At 35.0% G+C, this 24,037-nt stretch overlaps 2 protein-coding genes across 12 annotated transcripts in view; one reads left to right on the forward strand and one right to left on the reverse strand.

Annotated features, from left to right (window-relative positions):
- The window catches only part of LOC126762434 (probable serine/threonine-protein kinase DDB_G0280133), a 43,326-nt gene that overhangs the window by 16,115 nt on the left and 3,174 nt on the right, over window positions 1-24,037 (reverse strand). For 4 of the 11 annotated variants that reach the window (XM_050479156.1, XM_050479155.1, XM_050479161.1 and 1 more), the window contains exons 2-3: window positions 7,841-8,106; window positions 7,555-7,768 (exon numbers count right to left, since the gene is read on the reverse strand). In XM_050479156.1, the coding sequence (XP_050335113.1) occupies window positions 7,555-7,768; window positions 7,841-8,106 (480 nt within the window). Of the gene's footprint in view, window positions 1-71; window positions 264-7,554; window positions 7,769-7,840; window positions 8,107-15,823; window positions 16,326-24,037 lie in introns of those variants that run through there. The other 7 variants (XM_050479158.1, XM_050479157.1, XM_050479165.1 and 4 more) reach the window with 5 other exon arrangements.
- Window positions 1-24,037, forward strand: part of LOC126762428 (cell division control protein 6 homolog) — a 133,951-nt gene that overhangs the window by 5,326 nt on the left and 104,588 nt on the right. The gene's annotated exons all lie outside the window — the stretch shown is intronic.

Genomic DNA, 24,037 nt, shown 5'->3' on the forward strand with positions numbered 1-24,037 from the left:
CGAAATTAAGTTAAATACAAATTTAAGAAATATTTAACAATTAAACAATTAATTAAAAGAAATCGACCAACTTTTCCGTTGAATTCTGTTAAATTTTGAAGAAAATGTCGTTTTCACTTGCTCGTCAATTCGTACTCGTAGTTTAGAGATCGTTTGGAATTTTGTTAATTTCTTTTGTTTTCTTTGCTTGTGTTCACTACTTAAACTTCTAAGGATTTGATCTGAATTTTTCAATATTCCGAAAGCAACTGAATTTTAATTTTTCACAAATTGGCGATGTTTTCCACATCTGTCTGAATTTTCAAATATTTAATCCACATATTGTATATACAAATATGTATTTGTGTATGTATATGTTATAGATATGTGTGGCCGAATTCACATAGGCTAGCAACAACAATAACAATGCCAGCAAATATTCAGAAAAATTTGAATTTTAATATTGGCGCGCCATATAATGAAGCTTCCTAAAGGAGAAGAGAGCCTATACATGTGTATATGTGTTTGTGGCCTTTAACGGCCGAACAATTGTGTACAGCCACACAAATTAGCTCATCTCGTACATTCCATTGGCCGCAGCCAGACGGTCATTTGAACTCTTATATGTTTATACACACATTTGCATATATACATATTTACTTATTTCATACATTTGTACATACATACATATAAATAAGTGTGTTTGTGTACAGTGGGAGCTGTAGAGAACAAACCCAATTGGTTTGCTCCGCCAGAGAGCACTTTTCCTATGAATATAGTAAGCCGCGAGCATTTATTTCATTTCAAAATTATTTTCTATAATACCGTTATGTGCTATTTGGCGCAAAAAAAATTAATGAAAAGCAATAAACTTGGACTTGTGTACGGCATATTTAGCAACACCCACACGCTTTTTTGCCAAGGCAGCTATTGCGCGGGGGGCGGCAGGCAGCTGTGGCCAACTGTGTGGCACTGAACAATTTCGAAAATTTGGAAAATAAAAATATATTTCACGCCTTCGAGACGTTTATACTTGGACCCAATGCGAAAATTTTCGAGATATGTACATGAAAATTGTTGGACGTGAGCTTTGAACGCATTTGTGTGCGTGTATAAGTGCGTAAATACGTTTTTTGTTGGTGGCTAGAATTTCAGAATTTTCGAGATCTTAAAATAGAGTGAGGCGAATTTTCAGCATTACGACAGTACGACCGCGTTCGCCTAGTTTTCTGACGCCCACACAAATTTGGTTGTACGAAAGATATCAGCACACGCAAGTTTTCGAGATCTCAAACGCGCGAGTGCTGAAATTTTTTGGCCACATAACATGTTACTAGTATATATGTATATACATATGTACAAATGCACAGGTGTATGTATATAAAGTGTTTTTGAGTCACTAGCGGCCACTCTATTTTTGTTTGCAAATTTATTATATTACACAAAGACAACCTGGTTTTCGAGATCTTAAGTATTTGATGGTGAAATTTTGTATAATTATATAAATAGTTTTTGAATCACCACCAATCACGATGCTATTTTTAATTTCTAAAAGCAACGAGTGTGTTGGAACTGAGCAGAATTCTTTGTGGAATTAGATCAAATATTATAATTTTAATTGATTTCTTAATTAAATAATTGTATGTATTTTTAACGCTCAAAGAAGTTTAAGCTCATTTTTCTCTGAGTGCAGCTTAGATACTGAATCATGGCGACCTCTGTTTAAGGAATCTTAATCTGAATATATCCTCAATTTCCCACGAAGTTAGTAACACCGAACATGAGAAGTTGGAGACCTTATAATATATATAAGATCTATTATCATATATCTACAAATGACCAGCGTGACGGGCTGAGACAATTACAAGATATCCTTATGTCCACCTGTCTGCATATATATGAACCAATCCCTCAGTTTTTGAAATATCGATCTGAAATTGGACGTCCTTTTCTCCTTAAGAAGTTGTTCATTTGTTCATTGTCTTTGAAGAGTTTATATGCCATACAAACTGACCGATAAAAGTCAAGTTCTTGTATGGAAAACTTTTTTATTTGACAATATTTATTCACGAAGTTTAGCATTGATTATTGTTCAATACAACCCCTCAATCTCTGAGCATATATGTTTCAGATGAGTTATCTTCACAAAACTTTACATAGATTATTATCGAACACAACCCCATAATCTTCGAACAAATTGTTTAGATCGAACGACTGTTGCATATAGCTGCCATACAAAGTAAGCGATCAAAATCGAGATAGAGATTTAATTTTATAACGGGTTTTCAATAGGGACGCAACAAAAGTAGGCCGATTGGGACAGCAAAAGACGCCATATTTTTTCCCGCTCTTTTGACATTTCTCTTTAGTAAGATTTGCCATTTCATCATGGAAGATATACGATCCAACAATGAATAGAAATTATTAAAACTTTCTACCGGAATGACTCCGAATTTTAAGATCACTACGTCCAATTTATGGTCAGATCAACAATTGAGCGTCCAGAGGGAAACTTTGAATCCAGAGACACAGTACAACAAAGAAGTGCCCGTAGTGTCGAGAATATTGCTGCGGCTAGCGCATCAATTGAGGAAGATCCAAATCAGTCTCTCACACGTCGTTCTCAATAGTTGAGCATCCCTGTTAGGCCGTACTTCTTCCGTGATGATCAAGACTGGCACGTTTCTGTGAATGGGAATCGCTACCGCTCAATGATAAACTAATATTTTTGGCCCGAATTGGATAATATGAAATTGGACAATATGTGGTTCCAACAGGACGGCGCCACAAGTCACACAGCGAATGTCACAATCGATTTATTGAAAACCAAATTTGGTGAAAGTATTATTTCACGTAATGAAGTAGTCAGTTGGCCGTCTCGATCATGCGATTTGACGCCGTTAGACTATTTGCTGAGGGACTACGTCAAGTCTATGGTCTTTGCCAACAAGCCAGCGACAATTGATGTACCTCGTACGAAAATCGAACGTGAAATTGCAGCAGTATCGGCCGATTTATGCTTGAAAACCGTCGAGAAATGGGTTCAGCGTTTGGACTTCTGCCGTGGTGGCCATGCAAAAGAAATCATGTTCCAAACATAATGGCATCGAATGTTCTTTCACTGGAATAAAGAATGTCATTGAAATCCCAAACGTTTTTGTTTTATTTAAATATATATATGTATAAGTATGTTTAGGAAAAGCGCCTTTGAAGAGTTTATAGCTTCGGTGCAGTCGAAGTTAACGTTTCTTTTTTTTCATTTCTAACAATGAAAATATCGCCAAGAAAGGTTCTTCAAAAACATTTTTGAAAATATGTTCTAGTGTCCTCAGAATCTGTCCAGGAATAAAATCACTAGCGTCTGAAAATACATTTTGAACTTTTTTAACTTCTTCTTTGAACTAAATTCACCGGAATAATACTCTAAAAGGGGGTTGACGAAAAAATCTGGGCATCGTTCATTCTTATATGAGATGACATTAGCTTCGAAATATTATTGTGGATCTTGATCTTATTTATCTACAGATTTAAAATAGTTTATATTAGAAATTAATATTTTTTTGATTTTCTATATTAGTATCCTTCGCATTGTAGTATTTAATATAAAAGCTCAGAAAATATACAACTTAAAAATATATTTTTTTAAATTTTATTAATATTCTAATATTTCTGCATAAAATTATTTTTATTTTTTTCTATTAAATTTCAGATTATTATTTTTTTTATTAAAAATATTTCTTTGTTTATGTTATAAAAAAAAGATATTGAATATCATGTTCTTAAATCTTAAGTTGAATAAACCAATTAATTGCAAAAATGCAAGCCTGCATGCATGAATATGTTTATATTAGCTTTTAATACATACATATGTATGTATATATATTTATCAGTTCAAACGGTGTCAACATTAATTTAATGTCACATTTCCATTTGGCTCGGTTGCTCTTTGTTTTCCACAGAAGATTTAACTTGTTTTCAATGACCAATTCTAACCTCATTTAAGTAAATATGTGCAAAAGCTGTTTTTATATACAAGGCTTATGCGTAAATAAATATTATACATACAAAATATAAACGCATACAAATCAATATGTGAATATAAATATATATACATACATAAGATTTTATATAAGCCAAATAATTATGTCAAAATAATACATATGTAAATATATACATATGTATATACTTACTATATGAGCCATATATACACCTGCATCATACAAAAAATTTAAATACATGTATACGTAAATGCCTACATTTTATATACATATGTACAAGTATGTTTATATGCATAATTGATTTGTATATATGTACATATGTAAATCGCAATCACGTATGTATCTGCTCTTATTATGATTGAGCGCACCCCACCTACAATCTCATAAATAAATAAACAAACAAAACAATAAAAAGTCACACACACACATACACCAACCAAATTGCTAACAGCAAAAAGCATGAGCAATGAACGTTCAACATGTGTGCTGTAAACACCTTGAAGTGCTAAAATTACACCGTCACATGAATTGTCCTTGAAAATTTTCTTGAATCATCATCAACCCGCAAGCATCATCATTAGCTACAACATCACTGCCGCCGAGGGAATTTGTACTTGTTGTTATTTTCAAATTTGTGAAAGTTGCAGCAATGGCAGAAAGTAAGAAAGGGGTTTGTTTGACAGAGCTCAGCAAGTTGCAGATCACTCATACGCCGTGTCGCACACAACTGCAGTATCAAACATGCAACCATAAACTCATGCATACACACATATGTATGCATATCGTGTGTATGAATATTTATAAAATCATTAATTTGACCCACTGTCCGCCCCATGGCACTCTCTTTTGAATCGAACACTCTGCCAATGAACATTATCATTGCCTTCATAATTATCATAAGCAGCTGCGCGTTATTACGGATGTCAATGTCAGAAAGGTATTTCGAATGGACTGGCAGGCAAATGTACGCACATACATACATACGGCCGTATGGCTTGCATATGCACTACAAAGTTTTGTTTGTTGTTTTTGTTGGCTGCCACTTCTGCAGTTGGCTTTCGTTTGGCCTGTGTACGTCATAGCCTCTTCTCGACGATATTGGCTTTATTTTCGTTGTGCATATGCTATTAGTTTGTACTATTAATAAATACTGAAAGTAAATTTTCGAAAACCAACAACAAAAACAAAATTTTGAAAGACGCCCTTCATCGCAGGCGACCTTTTCTTCGAAGTTCATGCTCTCACTTAGGGATTAAGTGTACAAGATGACGACTAGCCTTCAACGAAAACACGAAGCACAATAACTTATTGAAAATACATATGTACATAAACACATAAAAACATACACTAATATTACAACATGTGGTGGCTGCCTCGGCACTAACAATTGTTACATTTGATCAGAAATATTTTTTTGTGGAAAGTGTTGGCCCTTAAAGCTTTGCCAGATGTTTGGTTATGCTTCTTCTCCCATTCATTGTTTATTTAAAGCATTTGAACTAATGTTGCCGAACCAAGGCAGCGTTCTCCATGTAAAAATCACCTCCGCATAGCTATTAGATTTTAGAAAAATAATTTGAAATTTTTTGTCAGAGTTGGGCCTAATTTGGCTTGTGGCTCTTACCACTACATTACCGCAGCGATTTAACACTAAGTTTAAGTAAGGATACAGTTCTAGAAACTACTTTTCAGTCAAATTAAAATTAGTTTTATTCTACTCTACGACATTTAAATTATCCAAATAATAGAAGAAAAGCTTCTAAATAAAACTAGGGAGTTCTTTTACCAAGCTTGTGCCTGAATATATTATATTTGGCTTATCTATACTAATAAAGGGTTTTTCAGTAGGGACGTTACAAAAGTAGACCGATTGGGACAGCAAACGACGCCATACTTTTTCAAGTTATTTTGACATTTCTCTTCACTACCATTTTATCATGGATCCACTACCGAGTCGAAATAATTAAAATTTACTACCGAAACTCAGAGTCAGCGGCCTCAACTTTAAGAGCACTACACCCAATTTATGGTCGTCATAATCGTCCTGTCAGATCAACAATTGAGCGTCTAGTGGAAAAATTTTAATTCACAAACACTGTACAAAATGTTTCCGTGCCAGTGAGACAACGAAGTATCTGAAGTGTCGAGAATATTGCTGCCGCTAGTGTATCAATTGAAGAAGACCCAAATCAGTCTCTCCACGGACGATTCGTATGTTCGTGAATTGGGCTGAGCAACAACTTGATAATGATCCGGATTTGCATCGAAAAATCATCTTCAGCGATGAGGCTCATTTCTGGCTGAATGGCGTCGTTAATAAGCAAAATATGCGTTATTGGTCAGGCAGCGATCTACACGTACTCCATGAGTCAGCATTGCATCCAAAAAAAATTACGGTTTTGTCCGGCCCGGCGGTGTCATTGAGACGAACTTCTTCCGTGACGATCAAGACCGGCACGTTACTGTGAATGGGAATCGTTACAACTCAATGATAACTGAATATTTTTGGCCCGATTGCATGATATGGGCTTGTACAACAGGACGGTGCCACAAGCCACACAGCGAATGTCACAAAGGATTTATTGAAAACCAAGTTTGGTGAATCTGTTATATGACGAAACTGAGAACACGGCCCTAAACCGCACTTACCCCCTTAATATATTCTATTCAGTGTAGAACACGCACTCTAATTACCTATTTAACCAAAGTTTAATTAAAACCTTTTTTACAAAAGTCCGATTCTATTTTTCTTCTTTTTCAAATGCTTCCATCAAAGACCCTTGAGCTTAATAAGACATTCATCATATTATTATTTTTTGAAATCAAGGGGTATATTATTTATTTATTGGTTATACGTACATAAATGTTTTCAAAAGCCAATAGAAAATTTCAAGGCTTCGGATTACCGTTGAAATATTAGAAACGCTAATTGAAGTCAGCTAAAGTGCAAAGCAATTTTTGACATCACATTATTCGCAAAGATGATTCGAATCGAATTTTTAGATATCAAAAGATTTCAAAATAGCGCCTACATAATACTTCTATATACGTATAAATACATACGTATTTTAAAAAATCGTATTTAATACTAAACACTTGTATGAAAAAAAATTAAAAACCACATTATTTTTATGAAGTCCGGAAAAATGTTAAAAGAAAATATATGCAATAAATAAATTTCATAGATTCAAATGCGTTAGGATTCAAAAAAAATATTTGCAGTCATCTTAAACATGCTGTACTTCAGACATAGCAGAAAATGTAGTTTTCGAAAATTTATTGCATACTTTTAGGCGCAGTAATAGTGATTTTACTTCCTAAGTATGAAAAATGTTTTACTTATTTAAGTAAAAACTACGCTTTTTTGTATTTTTCAAAATGATAATATCGCTCAGTTGCATATTTGAATGGCTTTAAACCAAAAACAATTTATTTTCGCACTCGTCTTTTCTAAGCAATTAGCAAAATTACTTCATTTGTTAGCAAATTTCAAATAAATGTAACAACAACAATATTACTAATGCAGCGAAAGCAGTGTTAGAAGCGTTTGGCAGCATAGCGGTTTTTATTGACTCACTTGATTCACAATGGCCGCTTGTTCCTCGGCGACGTCTTGCTGGTGATCGCGTGTTGGCATTGGGCTGAAGCAGCCGCCCTGTGGCTGTGGCAACGGTGGTACATAGCCGCCCGAGGCGTTCAGTTTCGGAAATACTGTTTGCGGCAATGAATCAACAGGCAGTTGTAGAGCGCGCTCATATTGGCCGGGTCCTGGCAAGAATGGTGAGGGTCCTCTGCGCGAATGAGAGAAGAATTAAAACTGAAACTATATATACGAATATGTGCATGAGAAAGTGTCTACTTGCCTATGTGGCACATTGGCATTGGTTAAATCTGGACTAATGCTGTTCACTGGTGAGGGGCCTAGCCCAGCTTTGTACGGATCGCTGCCAAGTCCTTGTGTGTATGCGATTTTACTGTCACGATGTACGACGATTTTAATTTCATTGCCTGCATTGCGGAATAAGGTCTCGGCGTCAGCGTGGCTTACGTCACGTGCGTCATAGTCACGTATCTTGGCGATAATGTCGCCGCGCAGCACTTCTCCGTAGGCGGGACTGCCGACTTGAACCTGTTGTATAAAAAAAACATACAATTTTCATTGAACTTTGGACTTATTTGCTTTGCTTGCCGAAGCAAGTGCATAAAAGAAAAATTGCTCAAAATTGTTTCAATAAAATATTTGTTTATTACGAATATATATAAAATATTATAGAATTATAATGAATACACACAGAAAATTTCATATCGTCCTGGTGAATATTTTTTTGAAGTTACATGCAAATTTAAAACAGCGCTTCAGAGTGCTTGGAAGTTCAAGGCCAAACTGTAAACGCGTTTTTCTCAAAATGGTGTTCTTAAAGTCGGTGACCAAAATTACTCGAAAACGACTAAGGCGATTAGTCTCAACACGAGCTTCTTAATATATAGTTTTTAGTAAATAAAAGAAGATTTTTTCTCGCCGATAAATATTTTTTTATAAACAGTTTAAGACCGAAATTTTGGCCGAAAATCGATTTTTTTTAAGGAACCGCCATTTTGTCACAAATTTTATTTTGCTTATTCCTTCGATTTAATTACTAGATGTAACATTACTTTAAGGAAGTCTGTTTGACTTTTCAATTATAGAGGATCCTGTTCAGAGATCACGTCTTTTTTGAGAAGAGCTCTCGAAGATCAGCTGTAGTTCCTTTTCAAATAAATATTTTTACTAATACTAAGTCTTAAAATACAGTTAAAAGATACCATAATATGTGTACAAATTTTTTAAACAATAAATTTAAAAGTTTTTTTCGGCCTTCTAACTGTATATAACCCCTTAAGCCACTCTGCTCGGGTTTTTCTTTTGCATTTGGGCAAAAATAAAGATTTGACTAGTCTTTCGATCATTACCTGTATTCGTCAAATTCAATAACTTTTTTTTGTAATTTTTTTTATAATGTAATTCTAAGCAGAAAAATCTTCTTCACCGCCAGACACCCCTTTTTGGAGATTATCTTTTGGGCGGTTGCGGGTTTGAGGGAATCCAAACCTTTTCAAAACTAATTGCCGATTATTCAAATACATTAAATTTTGTATATGTAATTTTTTTATGTATTTAATTAATATCCTATTCAAAAAAATGCACTGAAAACGTATTTTTTCTGAGTTGTAAGTGGATATAATCCCTGTCGTAACTGACCAACCACAAAAAGTTAAAATCTTCGTAAATATCAATAATATTATAATATCAAGTTTTTTACATGAAAAAGCTCATTTTTGGTAATTTTATGCAAAGCTTTATAAACTTTGTCGGAAATTCAATAGGTAAATATGCATTCCTCCGAGCGAATATTTCAGTTTCGGACCTAGAAAAAAAATGTAAGAAAACCAAATCTGGCGATTTTCAATGAAGTATCCTCGAACGGTATATAATATAAATAATTAAATATCGTTAAATTTGATACAAAAATAAAATCTTCCATTACTCAGATATGCATACTTGTATGGATCTAAAATAAATACGTTTTTTTCTTTTGTTGGTTGCCTTTATGGTCTAATGTTGTTGGCATTTATGATTTAATGTTGATAATTTCTTAAGTTATTTTAATGCAATTGGGTGTGAGCTTTCCTTGTGTATTATTTAGTTTTATACGAAAAATAAATGAATACGAAGAAGCCTTCCCTATTAACTCCAATAAATGGTTATCGCTCTTCTGGATGACTTTACCATACAACGGTTTTTCCAACAGGGATGATATGATTTCTAAATGTCGTTTCGGCCATTTTTAATTTGTCATGATCTATAAGTTTTTTTCATTATATTCAGTAATGTTTACAATTTCATCATGGAAAGATATACACAAGCACAACGCTTACAAATTATTCAATTTTATTATCAAAATAATCGTTCTCCAATTGGAACTTTTCGCGCGCTTTTGCTATTTTATGATCGTAATAATCGCACCTGTCTTCGCTGTTTGTCGAATTGTTGAAAATTTCAAGCGTACATTTTCCTTACATAATGTTTAAGTGCCAATAAGACAAAGAACCACTCGAATTAATGCAAATATTGCTGCCGTTCAGTCAAGTGTTGCTGAAATCCGCAATTTGGCGATTCCAAGACGTTCTCAAGAATTGAGACTCTCTCAAACCACAACCTGACGGATTTTGAGAAAGTATTTGAGCTTACATCTGTATAAAATTGTTCTCACTCAAGAATTGTAGCGACAAATTGAAAGCGATAAGAATTTGTTTTTAAGAAAATCATCTTCAGGTTCACTTTCATCTCAGTGGTTCGGTAAATAAACAAAACTGTCGCTTCTGTTGCGAAGAAAATTCATAAATTATTCATGAACAATAATTACATCCGCCTGAATTGATAGTTTGGTGAGGTTTTTGGTCTGATGGAATCATAGTTCCGTACTTCTTTCGAAATGAAGCTGGTGACACCATCACTGTCAATGGAGAGTAGTATAGATCGATGATAACCAACTTTTTATGGCCGCAATTGGAAGAAGTTGATCCTGACAACATTTGGCTCCAACAAGATGGGCTTATGTGCCACACAGCAGTGCAACAACCGAATTATTGCGAAAAAAGTTTGGAGATTCGATTGTTTTAGGAAATTGTGACATTGAATGGCCTTCAAGAAGTTATGATTTAAGTCCATTAGTCTACTTCTTTTGGGATTATTTGAAGTCCTTGGTCTTTAGCAATAAACCAGACACTCTTCAAGCTTTAAAAGTCAACACTGAACGTCCTATTCATGGCATACGACTTGATTTAGTGGCAAAAATTACTCGAAATTGGGTCAATCGAATTCGTTCCTGTAATAGAAGTTGTGGGGGAATTTGAATGCTGTAATTGTATAGATTGTACTTCATACTAAATTAAAAAAATATTTGAATTTCCTTAACAGTTAGTATATCCCTCCTCTGTCAGTTTGAGAGTAAGATCATTTCTAAATCGCTTAAGGGGGGTTTAAGGTTTGACAACTTTTTATTTTCCATTTTTTTTTAGTTTTTTTTCTGAACCATCAACATCTCAAGAATATTGTGTTAAAGTTTTAGGTCATTCGGAGAAAAACTAACGAAGTTACAACAGGTTGAATAACGGTACCTCTAACTTAGGTTTGCGCGCCTTCCAGCTACCTGCGCTGAGCGGTAAAAACTTTGAATCGATTTTCTCAAATATGTAATTTTTAAAGTCGGTGACCAGCCAAAAATTTTTATTACTAACAATTTTACAATAACAAATAGGTCGATTTTTTCGTCTAAAATCGTCATTTTGGCTTGAAAATGGTACCAAAAATTGAAAAATTAAAAAAAAAAAAAATCCACGTCAATTGAAAGATAAACTAATAAACTAAAGAAAGCATTTTGATTTTTTGATTTCAGATAATCCAGTGATTCTGTAGGCTGGTCACCGCACAAAAACTTCTTTTCAAGGTGCCTGCCGAGATCGACGATAAATCCGTTATTCCTAGCTATTTTTCGATAAAACTTTTTTTAAGTATCCTTCAAATGTTGTACTTTCATATAATAATAAGTAAAAAAAACCTACTGCAATAATTTTTTCTAAAGAAATTCATGAAAAAAGGTATTTTTTCGACGAAACAAACCTTACCCCCTCCCTTAAGATAATTTTACGAGTATCGCTACGAAACTTGAGTGTTATTGGTTCATACATTCTCCTAGTAGGAATTAGATTCATTAATAGCCTTTGTTAGTAGGCTATGTAGAGTAGATTGATTTTGGAAAATATATTTCAGATATGCAGATGAAAGGTAATACAAGATACCACTAGTACAGCTGTGAATCTTTGTCCCCCAGTGTAGGCAGTTAGTATCGATCCCAACCAATGCACCATGTTCGCAGAAGGTAGGAGGTAGCAGAAGGTCCCTATATAATTTCATATCCTCTTCTATACAACAAGTAGCATCTGGCAAGATATTTACACTCATCACAAGTAAGCAATTGAGATTAGAGAGCGTTTAGTCACTGCGGCGAGATGAAGCTTGCTCACAGCCAATCGTTCACAGGAAGGCAAAATGTCCATAATATCGCTCAGTAGCAACAATTATTACAAAGCCTAGAAATATTTCAATCCCTGGAAATATTTCAAAACCTTCTAATTCTTCAAAACATGATGTTCTGTTGCACCAAAAATTATCGCTGCCTTACTTATTTTCCCTCAGATTACTTAATTGTAAACATTTGATTACAATTTGGCACATAATTATCCAATGCATTTTCGACGCTTTTTTGGTGTGAAATATACATCCTCTTGTTTAGACACACATCCATACAGAATTATTAGCATTACGTTGTATAAACTATTTTCGCAAATACGTCTGCTTTCGTCACATAAATTACATTTAATGGTGACCGAAATTCGCTCATAAATGTTTCTGTCTTGTCAAATGTGAAATATTATTGTGTTTTTTGGGGCTCATTAAGCAGAGCGAGGACGCAGCCTTCGATATTTCGATCTTTTTTCGATTGATTGAGATTGCGAAACGCGCAAACATGTGTAATTGACTTTGATTTATGCAAATATTTTTCGAAAACTGATTTTATTAATTTTCCACTAGCACACAAAGCTCTAAAATGTTTGCTGAAAGTGCTACTTACGGTTTTAGTACAAATTTATTGTTGATACTAAAATAAATATTAGTACAATATCTATGTTCGGAAAACGTTTGGAAAATATTTTCTTGAAATAATAATAATTACTTCCCACATATATTTTAATACAAACGATTTCATAAATAAATGGGGTAAACTTGAGTTCGAGAGAAGCGAACATTATCAACTTTCGAAATTTGCAAGAAAAAGGCAGTGCTAAATAAATATATATTGAAATGAATACTTAATTTCAATTAGTTAGCTCACTTATGACTAAAATATGAACCACAAGACATTTCACTTAATTTACCATATCGGATATGAGACTGATTATATAGGTATTTGGGACGTAATCCATCATATCTCGATTGAAGTGGATAATGCAGGTAGGAACAGATGCTATCCTTTCAACCATTTTAATTACCAACTAACATTAAGTTGTATCTTCGAAAAAACTATAAATTTGTTATTTTTTTTGAAAAATACTGGCCCGATTTTGAAGCCTTATAGAATCTGCCATATAAGCTTCACAGAGAAATGTTTTACACCATTGTAATGAGAGAAAAATGAAGATATGGACATTATATTTGACTATCTTAGGAACACTATAACTAATATTGATTCGGAAATGCGAAGGCCAATATTTCAAATTTCGAAGCCAAAAAGAAAACAATTTATAAAAGAACATAAACAACTTTAAAAGAATAAGAAAAATGCGTATGCGAAATCATTGCGAATGTTGGAAAAGTTTTATGATGATTCAGTTTTATCAAAACCAGAAGCCTATGAGTGGTACAAAGCCTTCAAAGACAGTCGAGAGATAGTTAAAGCCATGGACGACCATTTACCTCTTCAACTGATAGAAATATAGAAAAATAGACGGTTATGGTGCTTGGGAATCGTCAGGCAAGTTGTGGAGAGCTGACAAGAGATCATCTCATCGAATTGATTTTGGTGGATATTTTGAGTATGAAACACTTCCCGATAAAGCTGTTTTTTCTTCAAACAAGGCAACAATCGGAATGGAGGAAAAAAAACGAGCCGAACCCCAAAAAAAAAAAACACACCAAAGCCACTCAAAAATCAAGGTGATGCTCACTGTTTTTTCGATATTCGTGATATGGTGCAACATGAAATTGTTTCGGAGGGACAGATGGTCAACATGAAGTTCTATTTGGCCATATTGAGACGATTGCGTGAGAACATCTCTCGAAAGCGGCTGGAATTGTGAAAAAACTTTTCATGGATTTACAATTTCCGTGTACTTTTTTGTCACAATGCGTTTGATATCATATTTATTAGAGCACTACTCAAATAGTAATAATTCTTAAGGTGAATATATGCTGATATCAAAGGCTCTCTTAGATTGTAATTATTTTCCAAGATTTTTTAAAAGTTTTTGCTTTTTATTAATAGTATTTTTTCATTTAATAAATCGAGAAACTTTTTATGGCTTAATGTACACTTGACAGTAAGCGTTGTCTTAGTTGAATAATGGAAAAAATATTTCTCTGACCAATACGTCGTAGACTCGAAGCTTTTGGAGAGGTCAGTTCGGCACTTAAAACTTTCAACGAGTTTGTATCGCAACTGTATTTTTCACCTCGGAAGACCGTTCCGAGAAAACTATCACCTTATTCACCTGAAATTTGAACTGTAGCTTCACGGTAATATTATATGTATATGATATTAATTATGATATTTAGTTATTATTTCAACTTTTTATATCCTAAACGAAGTCTGTCCGTCCGTCTGTCTGTCTTCCCGTTTGTTTATACGAACTAAACTACGTTTTTGCAAACTAGTTCCTTAGTCTTTAAGATATCAATCTGAAAATTTGCACTTGTGCTTCTCTCCTCAAGTAGTTGCTCGTTTGTCGGTACCGCCGAAATCGGACCACTTTAGCATAAAGCTGCCACATAAACTGATTGATCAAAATCAAATCCTTACACGGAAAGCATTTTGATGTGACAAAATATCTACACGAAATTTGGCATAGAATATTTTTCAAGGCAACGCCACAAGCTTCGTACATATAGTTTACATGGGACGACTTTAGCATATAGCTTTCATTCAAACTGACCGATCAAAATCAAGTTCTTGTATGGAACCTTTGTTTGTGAAGGATATTAACAATTTATTTTACAAAGTAAGGCTTTTTTAGCGATCTACACTAGCTTAGCGAGCTTTTCATTTCCAAACATATGAGTTAAAGAAGTTGAAACTTTGCTGATTTTTCTATTACTACCTATCGGATCTGACTGTGCGCCCAAGACTAGTCAATGTAAAGTCTTTTTAGCGATATGCACTAGCTTAACTGTCGGTCGGTTCTAGCCTCAAAGCTGTGCGAGGCACCATTTGTAAATTTGTTGAAGGAAAAATAGCCAAACAATTTTTTCTATGGAAACGACATAATCGAACTGTTCTATGAAGTGCTTATTTACTTTGTCAAAAAATTTTGAATTTCCCCGAACAAAAGCAAAATTAATGAAATTTTTGTTATTAAAAAACTCACTGCATTAACGATGCGCGCAATTTACTTCGGAATTGAATAATGGTGCCAATTAATATGTATGTATGTATGTACATCAAGACACATAAGATCATTTATATATTTTATTTGTGCACTTAAGACAGAAAATTAAATGAAATAAAGTGGGAAATCGCAAACATATTTATTTTGAACTTGCGAACGTTTTCCCACTACGCGCCTCCTTTACACCCCTTACGCTGCATACACACACACATACATATGTATGTAAATTCTTGCAGTTTACAAAAATATTATTGCTTGTTGTTGTTTACTGTTTGCAACTTGTTTTGATTTCACATTTCTTTGTTTGTTTGCCACGCACACATACAGCGCTGCCGTCTGCAGAATGCAATGGCAATGATAAAGGCAGCCAAAGACACAAGCCACAATTTGGCAATCGGCAGCCAAAACATTCGAGGTTCTTCATTTTATATATACTTTTGCCTCTTTTATTTTATTTATTTTTTCTTGATATTTATTTTCAATGAATCGCGTAGCAAGCACATGAACGTCCTTTTTTGTTGCAACGACACACTAAACAAAATCGTGATCTTAAGATCATATTACATAATTATCGCATGAGAGAAAAATTTCCACTGAATTTTTATTTGCGATACTTTCATTTGCGTGCTTAGTCTTATGATTACCCTGGTTATGATGAGCGGTGTATCCAGATCATTGCCACCGACGAGACGTATACCCCAGGGCGTGTCGGGGCCATCACGTCGCAGCACAACAGTGAATTCATGCAATTTCGGGCTCATTGCCTGCCACGAAAAGCACACGGCAAATATATGCGGTTAAAAAACAACAATGAACACTCGGGGGACTCGCGCACAAAGGACACTTTTTGGAGACTTTTTCTCTCAACAGCGGTCAAGACCTCTAAAAAAAGTACGAAAAATCACAGCGCGTTGGTGAACTCGCGAACACAATGCAGGCCAGTGGTCTGTAAATGGCAACGTCTTATCGCTGCACAATTTTTCGAAAAGCAATGATGATGACGACGACGACAAATGGACGATATGCGATCTATTGTCGCGCGGGACAAGACAACGACAACGTTCTGCTTCGGTACGATCGGTGGCACTGTGACTACGTTGCAACAAAACGTTTATACACTGAAAATTCGCAGACGATTTGATCGCGCTGAAAGTTGCTCAAGCACTAAATTTAAAAGCGGCAAACAAACATCGCATCGAATTTGCGGCGGAAGCCGAAATGCTTTTATGTCTTATTTTCCTCGACGTTTTTGTGATCATACATCAAACCCCTGCTTGATTAACCCCGCTCCTGCCGGCAGCGCAGTAGCTGTGGAGGGGGTCGGCGCGCTAGCGTTTCCTCTTTGAGGAAAATCTGTGCTTTCTTTGACTTTTGTTTACAAATTTTTTGCCTTCGATGGACTTTGTGGATTTTTATTGTGTACACAGTTACAGATTTTACTCGCTAATTTTTGTGTGTTTTTTTTTTGGCGATAAAATCATAAAAAATGGGAACTCAAATAAATTTGTAAATAAAAAAAAATTAAATGCGAAGCAGAAACTAAAACGGATATGAATAACAGAGTATAAACGAATTTATAAGATTTGTATATTTAGTATATTTACTTACTCATATGTACTTACAACATACAGGGTGTTCCATATTTTATGTCATCTTGTAAACATTGAATAACTGTGTCATTTACAAGCCGATTAAGATATTTAGACACGTTTTCTAAACCTCAAATCGATACAATTACAATCGCTTTGATTCTAACCATGAATCCGAGCAGTGAAATCAAGGAACGCTAGGATGCTATATGTATACAGTTACTCTTTTCCTTTTATGGCGACCGTCTAAAATTGGTTTAACGAGTCTCAACATAGTCTCATGTCGACCAGATTGTCCAGGTGTCTCGTGGAGGATGAGGGAGACTGCGTTAGTGAAAAAGGCGACCGCACAACTTCCTTTCATTTCCAAACATACAAAGAAGTTGAAGCTTCACTGTTTTTTTATTACTAAGTACCTATCGGATCTGACTGTGACCCAAGACTAGTGAAAAGATGTCTAAACTCCATATTCCTGCCATGAAGTTACTACGTGGTTAGAATGGTTTGTTAGCTTCGTAAAATTCAGACCAGCTCAGCAAACTTTGGTAAACTATTTGTGCAGTCGTAAAATTTTTTGGCTCAAGTTAAAGCTTAAGAGTTCTAGGGACTCATGCGGAAAGATTAAATGTCACTTGTGTTAGTTGCTTGGAAGATGAAATAAAATAATCTCAACACTTCCTTCTCGAATGTCCCGCCAGGTCAAAGCTAAAACACCTCCAATCTCATACTTTTAGACATTCAGGTGAAATTGTGGAAGTAGGTATAAAGCACCAAAGCAGGTTCCAGAGTCAACACGTACGTACACAGCCCCGCAGCAATCAAGGCAGTAACCTCGTATTGCATATCGGCCAGAAGTGTCTTGGGAAGCAGGGTAGCAGTGGAAAGTGTTACCAGATGTAAGTATCTTCACTTCTACTGGGTGCCAGGCCCCAAAGGTATCAAGGGCAATGAATGTGTGAACAAGATTACCAAGAATGGTGTACGGCTAACTTCCGAAAATGTGATCAACATTGGGAAACCCGTGCATTGTCCATACGACGATCTCGACAGAAGCGTGGTTAAGAAAATCAAAACCCGATGGAACGAGCTACTTGGGTACAAAACTCATGTACAAGACGGTAGAACGGAAGTACACAAAATTCCTATTGGCACTCGATAAAAGAGACTGTAGGAACAAGATGGGAATACTAACTGGTCACTGTCTGGCGGCGATACACACCCACAAGATGGGGCTGACAGATCGAGGAGACTGCAGCAAATGCCAAGAGCAGGGCACCAGGGAAACAATGGAGAATGTCTTGTACACTTGTCCTGCATTGGCAAGACTACGCTTTAAGCATCTGGGGTCCCCACAGTATGATACACTGGAGGAGGTATCGACAGGAAGTCTGTTAAATTTCTTGTCAAGCGCAGGCCTTCGAAATGATGACTACTCCTCTTGGACTTAGCAAGTGAACTCCATCGCAAAGTACCAAACTGATCTAAGCGTGGCTTATTGGCCTACCATATTAACCAAATTTAACCTAAGCAGGTTGCTGATAGATTCAAGCCGATCGGTCGATGGCTGATATTCAACTGCAGGAGTTTTAAATCTGACTTCGTAAACTATACATAGCAGTCTAAGTGCTATCCCACATCATCTTGAGGAATCAGCCATCTAACCTAACCCAACATATCGGATCGCTCTCATAACTAATAGCTCCTCATAGATATTTAGTATTTATACGACGCCAAAAAATGTTGGCGCACCCTGTATAATCCTATATAATTGTGTGTATGTACATATGTGTTTACACAGGTAAGTGCAAATTAATTTCCTAGTCCGCCCGCAGCTACTTATACGACACGATCTTTAGTAAACTAAAGATGTGTGCACACGGTGCAGCCGCTACACCCCATGAGGAGGCACAAAATGTCTGGCGCACGCCAAAATTTGCAATGTTTTGGGAAAAATATCAAACAAAGAACAATAGAGCTCGATGCAACAACAATACACACCACCAGCGTTGGCCTGCAACGCTCTACAAATATAAATACATACATACATTTTTACATACAAAAATCACGTTGGGTAATTTCACTTCGACAGAAGCAACATGCGCAAAATATTTATATGGAAAGTCGTTAAATTTTATTTGTGGACTTATAAAATGTCCAACAACTATATTACAAAGTTCAGAATTAAATGCTTCGAAATGAAAAGTGTTTGCTATAATTTGGCCGCAATGTCTGTACTAAAGCGGTTTTTATGTTGAAATATATACAGACAAATTTATGCGTATTTGAGGTAGAATTCAAGGTCGTTTTAAAAAGCCTAAATAAACAAAAGTGTGCTACACGCAGCAGGCTAATTAAATCTGCTCATACATTTGCTCACGAGCGACTCACTGCAAGGAGGTGTTCACATGTACGTGCCACGCACTGTACTTGAAGGCGTCTTACTTAATGAAATATTGGTAATTACATAAATTTGTAGTGAGATTAATATTTAAACGTTTTTTATATACTTTTTCCAATGGTTGTTGCTTTTGCAGTGCACCAATTTTTTGCAGCAGTCCACACTTGTTCAATATTTTAATAACTTACAAGTGGGTCAAACAAATAATTTAATTCTGCAGAAAAAGCCAAAAATTAAATTGATAGAATGCGCACAAGTGGGTGGATTGATGAAAGAGCAAAAAAAATTTATATTTTTAAATAGCATAAAGAATCAGATTGCAAATGGGTGGTGCGAAGAGTCCTTAAGAAGCGAAAAAGCAATATGTTCATTATTTTTTATAGAAATATATGTCATTTTGAGAACTAGCCTTACCTTTTAACACAATTTTTTTTACACAATTTTTTCATAGTTTTAATTCACTGTTACACTCCTATTATATACTTCAACATACGTAATTGATCAATTATGTCCATCAAGTTAGATGAACGCTTATACAATTGTGACATTTTATATTGCGGGATTAGGGAAGAAATAGACTTACATATTAATCATCGAAAATCGCTTTATTGTTTTTCAAAATATTTTCCGTTGAGATCTATAAACGACCAATTCTCGGAGCTTTTTTACACCTCTGACTGAGGTATGCAATTCTGAACGAATCAACCGCCTCTTCAGGTGTCAAAAACATGTTGACCTCTTGAGTTATATTATATATGTAAATGTACATGAATAAAAAAAGCCAATCGGTACCAAGTTTAGACTATACCGTGGATGACCTATCCAATCGGTGTCATGACGATGTCAGTTTAAGCACAGCATCAATAGATTTCTGAACAACAACTGATTTTGCTAGAGCTTCAGCTTCAATTCGTTTTGGAGTAATCTACGTCTTCGATTGAGTTCACCGTACCATCGAGAAACACTGGTTTTGATGGAGCTTCATCGCTGATTCATGTAATTTCTCTATTTTTGAGAGTACTGCGTTCCAGATCACTTAACCCGATGTCACGAATAACGCACTTGGGGCAAATTTTATCTCAAACATTTACTGATTGACCTAAAACTGAACTGTTTTAACTTTCAACATGGTTATTAGCGTGGGTCAAAAAAACTAAAATAACGATTTTATGTATTAAATATCTCTGCAAGGCACGATTTCTCACATCATTTTATAGGGTGATCCATTTCGAGGTTCCCTACATTTTCAAAGAACATTTTTTTGCATTTATTTTTTGAAGATTATCTCTCTCAAAAATTGGCCGCTGGGTACGTCTCAGATTGCCATCCGTTGAGGAATGACACGCACAAAACATGCAGCAAAATATCCAAGGCCTGAATTGAAGCGACATTGTCGGCATGGACCTTAGACTTTAGATATCTCCACAGGAAAAGGTCTAACGGGGTGATATCACACGATCTTTGAGCAAAAATCGACCAGCCCAAAACGTGAAATTATCTGCTCACCGAAGTGTTCTCTCAATAAACCCATTGATTGATGCGATATTTCGCCGTCTTGTTAAAACCAAATGTCGCCGAGATCATGAGCTTCAATTTCAGACATCAAAAAGACTGTTGTTTTTTTGCATGAAATGACAGCTCTTGAATCTCTTCAGGTTGCTCTTCGTCCAAAATGCGGCAATTTTGCTTGTTTAGATACCCATTGAGCGAGAAATTCCCTCATCACTGAACAAAATTTGGCTCAAAAACGTTGGAACTTCTTGGAACTTTTCAAGAGCCCATAAACCTGTCACTTGGGAAATCGAGCGGTTTTGGTTCTTGCACGTTTTCAATTTAAGATCTCGATGTAAAATGCGTCAAGTCGTTACATACGACAGCTATATTTTCTTCTCTGCGTGCTGTATCAAGCGACAAGATGGATGATGGTGTTGGCTTTTCAAACTTTAAAAATTTCCCGGACAAAATTATTATTCTCAGAAACTTTTTTTATTTTTATTGAAAAAATTGCAAATTTCAAATCACTATGTTTTATAGCCTAATTGAGATAATCAAACTTTTTGACTTTTAAAGTTTGAAAAGTGAACTTTCTGAATATGTGATGGTTATTTTTGAGAAACGAAAATTAGTTGGTGAAATTTTAGTTTGAATGAAAAAGAGTTAAGCTACAGCGCCTGGCTTGAGGGAGGACTTTTTGTTTGTCAATCACTAACATTTGAGGGGGTAAGAGTTGAAAAAAATATTCAAAAATTTTTTTTGAAGCACCCTAATGTATACAGTAGAGTCCCGCTAATCCGGATCAATTAAAACCGGCCCCTATCCGGAATATAAGGAAATACGGATTACCAAAGACATATCAGAACTATGTATTATGAAAAAATATTTATAAATTTCTGTTTGTTTATTATAACAAATTATACACATGTTCCAAAAAAAACAAAAAAAAAAACTGAAACTAATAAAGCATAAAAGCGAATGTAGTGAATAATAAACATGTGATCCGGATTAGAGAATACGGATAGAGAATGTCGGTCCGAATTACAAGGGACATAATAGAAATTTTGAGTTTTTTAACCCTGTCCGGATTACAGTGGAATCCGGATTAAGCCATGTCCGGATTAGCGGGCCTCTATAATACAATTCATAAAGAGTCTGACGATTATAGTCAATGCCGTTGTTTATTGATATTATCAGGACTTAATGCAAACATGTGAAGAAAATGTGCCTGACATTTTGTGGATGTGATCAATTTTAACCTGGACTGGCGATATGAAAAAATTTGCGTGAGAGTATTATTTGCTAAGGCAAAACAAAAAGCGTATTGCGTAAGAGTTTAGTTGAACTCACTGCATAACTATTATTCTGTGAGCAATAAACAAAAGTTATCAATAACTCTTATATTCAAAGAAAAAAATCATATATATCCGACCCTTCCTTAATTACGGTTTTTGTTAGTCAAAAATATGCAATAACTGTTATTTTCCGTTCCTGTTTTTTTATTTAGTTTACCAAAATGTCCAACAGGGCGTATACTTAACGTACTCACTGCACTTATCAACATCAAAACATATACATACATATGTACATAAGTACATGCACATGAGGAAGTATACCGGAAAAATTTGGTCCAATTGGAAAATAGTATGCGGAATTAGACCTGGTTACAAATGGAGTTTAGTATGACGCTGCACTGGACCATGTCGAAATCTAGAATCGTCTTTTTCCTGATTGTTCGGCAATTTGATTCGAAGCTGTCAGAATATGCATACATATATGCACGCACATGTACAGTTATGTGCAATACAATATCTAAACGCTAAAGACTTTCAACGAATTTTAATGCAATTAAATCTAGTTGTGCTTATTTTTATTTCTGTGCCACTGGACCAACAACAATGCACTTAGTGGCTGAGAAGCCGTCTACGTAAAGCAACTATAAATACTGTAATTGAAAAACAAATTACAGAGAGAAAAACTAAATCAAGTGCGAAACGACACGATAAAACTGCCAATCGGCAAAAAGACGAATTCGATTGCAAATCCCAAATGCAAACTTCTACAAGCAATGCAGTGGTTTATGCAAATATATACATGTATGTTCATGCAAATACATGTATGTATGTACAAATATGCCGCTTGCATTCCGATGCATTCGCGGCGACCTAAATCTTCTCGAATTCAACTCAGCTGACTAATAACCCATTTTATATTTACTTTTGGCCAATTGTTTATCTCACGTTTATCGGCACACACACTTACATACATACGTCTGTGGGTATTTATTTTTATGCGTCTACAAATAAACACAGGTGTGTGTATAGTCACTGCTTTTATTTTAATTTAAAGTACTCGCTAATTTGCCATTTTTTATTTGCTAAACGAACATGCCACTCGTAAAGTCGCCAAATCCGCCGAGCTGAATGGCTTTACTTTTTGTGTAAAAAAATAGAAAATAAAGTATATATTTATTTTTGGACTAAAGCTGAGTGGAATTGTATGTTGTCGCAGGATTAAAAATAAAAACAAATTTGTTAAAAAATACGATTTAAAATTAATTGCTGTTAATCAGCCAGAAAATATACATACACAGCTAACATAGCCATACACATACAATTACCGTATTGTTATACTAAGCAACGAAGCAAACATACTTGTATATATGTACATATATACATATAATGCTATACCAAGTGACTACGAAGTGATTCAAATACGAGTACAATATATATTACGAGCAGTTTGAATGCCAAAGATAATTTTTATTTCCAATAGAATATCTGCAGTCCTCAATCGAATAATGAAATAGACTAAGCTACTGACTAAATCAGACACTAGGCTGTTGGCATTATTTGTTGATGAGTGTTCACTGTTAAAAACAAGAAAAATTATTAACTTCGGCTGCACAGGAACTATAATACCCTTCACTTGTTATAAGGGTATAAAATGGTTTTTATCTTGATTTTGATCTGTCAGCTTCTTTGGCAGCTACTTGCTATTATGGTCTTATCAGAAAAATTTACTCAAATATTATAGCGAATCTTTTGGGCAATATTATGGCTTCGGGAAGTTAATCCCTTAAAAAAGACATTAACAGTTTAATACAATAACTGGATTTCAATCGGTCAATTTTTATTCCAGCTATATCCTTTATTGGTTCAATATGACGGTTTCGACAAACAAGCAGTTTCTTGGGGAGAATAGGACGAGTACAAAATTTCTGATCGGTATTTCAAAAATGGAGGAACTGGTTCACGTATGTATGTACAGACGGAAAGACAGACAGATAAAAAGAAAGACGAATATGATTAAATCGACTCAGCACGTCACACTGATCTCTGATATACAAACATACTTTATATACATATACACTTTAT

Source organism: Bactrocera neohumeralis, chromosome 6, assembly GCF_024586455.1.
Source record: "Bactrocera neohumeralis isolate Rockhampton chromosome 6, APGP_CSIRO_Bneo_wtdbg2-racon-allhic-juicebox.fasta_v2, whole genome shotgun sequence".
In the NCBI taxonomy this organism is placed as follows: domain Eukaryota; kingdom Metazoa; phylum Arthropoda; class Insecta; order Diptera; family Tephritidae; genus Bactrocera; species Bactrocera neohumeralis.